Raw genomic sequence first — 2,491 nt, forward strand, 5'->3', positions numbered from 1 at the left:
GCAGCACACTCACGTTGCCGACGAAGAGCTGGGTGCGGGTGTCGCGGCCGCCGGGGGGCGGGGCGGCGGCGGCGGAGCTGGTCATGGCCATCTTGATGACGGCCTCGATGTCATCGTTGGAGGGGGGCGGCGGCGCGTTTGCGGGGCTGGACGTGGTGGTCGGGTTGGTGGTGGACGAGGGGGCGGATGAGCCTGCGACGGACGCGGGATTGGAGGCGAGGAGGGTCGGGCGGGCAAAGGCACTGGCGGGGGAGCGCGGAGAGACGGCGCCCGAGGCGGGTGTGCTGGAGCCGGGGATGGAGAAGGCGGCACGCGGGGAGAGGGCGGAGAGGAGGGGCGTGTGGGCAGAGGCTGCGGGGGAGTAGATGACGGACGGCGGGTGGTGGGATGGCGGGAGTGAGTGGGGCGAGGACGCGGGGATGGGGCGATTGGAGTCCTGCATGGAGGGCGGGGTCAATAGTGGCTCGTCGGGGCAGTGGGCAAAGGCACAGACAGCGAGGGGCGCGAAGGCCGGGGCCATCATCGCGCCTCGTCAGCGGCCGTCGTGCGGTTGGCTGCGGCGGCTGGGGCAGAACAGGCGTGTGTCGGGGGCGACGTGCGAGTGCCAGTGCGAAAGCCGGGGAGAGTGCGCCAGAAAGGAAAGGCGTGCGGCGAGGACGACGACGAGAGCAGATACACGCGCGGCGGGGCAAAAGACTGAGCCTGGCGTCACCGCGCTCGTCCCGCCACTCCATCCCTCCACACGTGCCGTGACGTCACATTCCTTGTCGAGGGCGCGCTCTCGTCGCCAGCTCGCCGGATACACCGTGCCGGGCACAGCGCATGCACCCCGCGGGTCATCATGACGTCGCCGCGCACACTCCTGGCTCACGCGACAGCAGCCCGCCGTGCATTTATCCTCCTCCGATCGTTCAATGGCGCCCCGCTTTCACACCTCCCCGCTCTTCTCTGAATAGCGATGTCTTCGTGTCCTCCCTGCTCGCCAACAGTGCTCCACAATCATCCGCGTGTTCCGTCGCACGTCGACCATGACGCCGCCCGCGCATCGTTTCGGGTTCGACACTCGCCCTGCCCCGCAGCTCTACACGCGCGTCTCCCACAACCCCGCATGATCGCAGCCGTCTTCTGACAAGTCAGTCCAACAACGTGGCCATCAATCGCAGTACTTAGCATCACGCTCATGCTGTGCTTCGACTTCGATGGCGCCGTGCATGTCCACAGATCACCGTGCTGCCTTTGCTCTTCATGCATTTGTTCCATCTACCGCGCAATCTAGCGCACCCTTCAGTCGTTCATCTGGCGTATACCACGTCTCCGCATGCTGCAGTTCCCCACGCAATGAAATAGCCCCCTTGTCACGGCAATAAAGCGCAGGCCGCCCTGCACACCAGAGTACATCGCACAAGAATACAGTGTAGTAACAGGACCCGCTACTGCCAATGTACATACCGGCTGCCCTCTCTCAGCTCCCCCGCTGTGACATCTCAACCCGAAGGACGCCGGGGGGAACACACGCCAGCAAGAGGGACAGCGCGCGGGCAGCAGGGCACCCATGCGCGAGAGCACGGCTGCGGCATGTACGCACACATACGCAAGGTGCACGCCGGCATCTGACTATGACTATACCCCCGCCGCAGACCGCTCACGCACCGCGCGCACTATCAGGTCACAGGGGCTGCCACCCATCACACCGAGCATGCCAAGCTTCACATTCCTCCCGCAGCCTTCGCCTGCCGCGCCCCCACCCATGGACCAGACCGCCAGCCGTGCGAACGCAGCCGCCGCCGCCGCCCAGGGGCAGAGCCATGGCCATGCACCCACGGGGTACGACGCGGGCCGTGCGATGCTGCACGGGCACGGGCACGTCATGTCTCCTTTCTCCCCGTTCTCGCCAGGTGTGACAATGTCGCCCGGCGCATTCTGGGGCCGCCCCGGCAGCGGCGCGGTGAACCCGTGCATCAATCCTGCTGTCGGCGCGCCGGTGCACGCGCACCCGATGCCGGGGAGCCCAGGCGGCTACTACTCGGCGCGCACCGGTGGGCGAGGCGAGGCGGGCGCGGAGGAGCCGCAGGGGTACTTCCCGCCTGTGCCCGTGTCGATGGCGATGGCGCAGGGCCAGGCGCAGACGCAGGGCGCAGAGGGGTACTTCCCGCCTGTCCCGCCGAGCGGGAGCACGGGCCCGGCGCGGTCGAGCGGGCTGGCGAACGAGATTAGGCGGGGAGACAGCGGCAGCAACAGCGGAAGCGCGAGCGCGAGTGCGGACGCGGGGGCGAGCGAGGCGAGCACCGACCGTCCGGAGGCGCATGGGCGCGGGCGGAGGCCGGAGCAGCCGCGTGTGGATTCGTCGAACAGCGGGGCGACGACGGACACGGGGACGGGGACGGATGCGAGTCCGCGGCCGCCGAGCTCGGAGGGGACGTCGTGGCATACGGACGACAAGGCGCACGCGAAGAGGGTGGGCGGAGTGTGCGATGCGGTGGAGGGCATGGAG

The 2,491-nt window shown here is 68.4% G+C and overlaps 1 protein-coding gene across 1 annotated transcript; it reads left to right on the forward strand.

The window, feature by feature from the left end:
* Positions 1 to 1,552: 1,552 nt before the first annotated feature.
* Positions 1,553 to 2,491, forward strand: POSPLADRAFT_1162921 (hypothetical protein; the record flags this gene model as incomplete). The annotated part of the gene is made up of 1 exon (XM_024487759.1): positions 1,553 to 2,491. A coding segment is annotated over one exon (939 nt), but the record flags the coding sequence as incomplete, so codon positions are not given.

Source organism: Postia placenta (genome assembly GCF_002117355.1).
Source record: "Postia placenta MAD-698-R-SB12 unplaced genomic scaffold POSPLAscaffold_315, whole genome shotgun sequence".
NCBI lineage: Eukaryota > Fungi > Basidiomycota > Agaricomycetes > Polyporales > Adustoporiaceae > Rhodonia > Rhodonia placenta.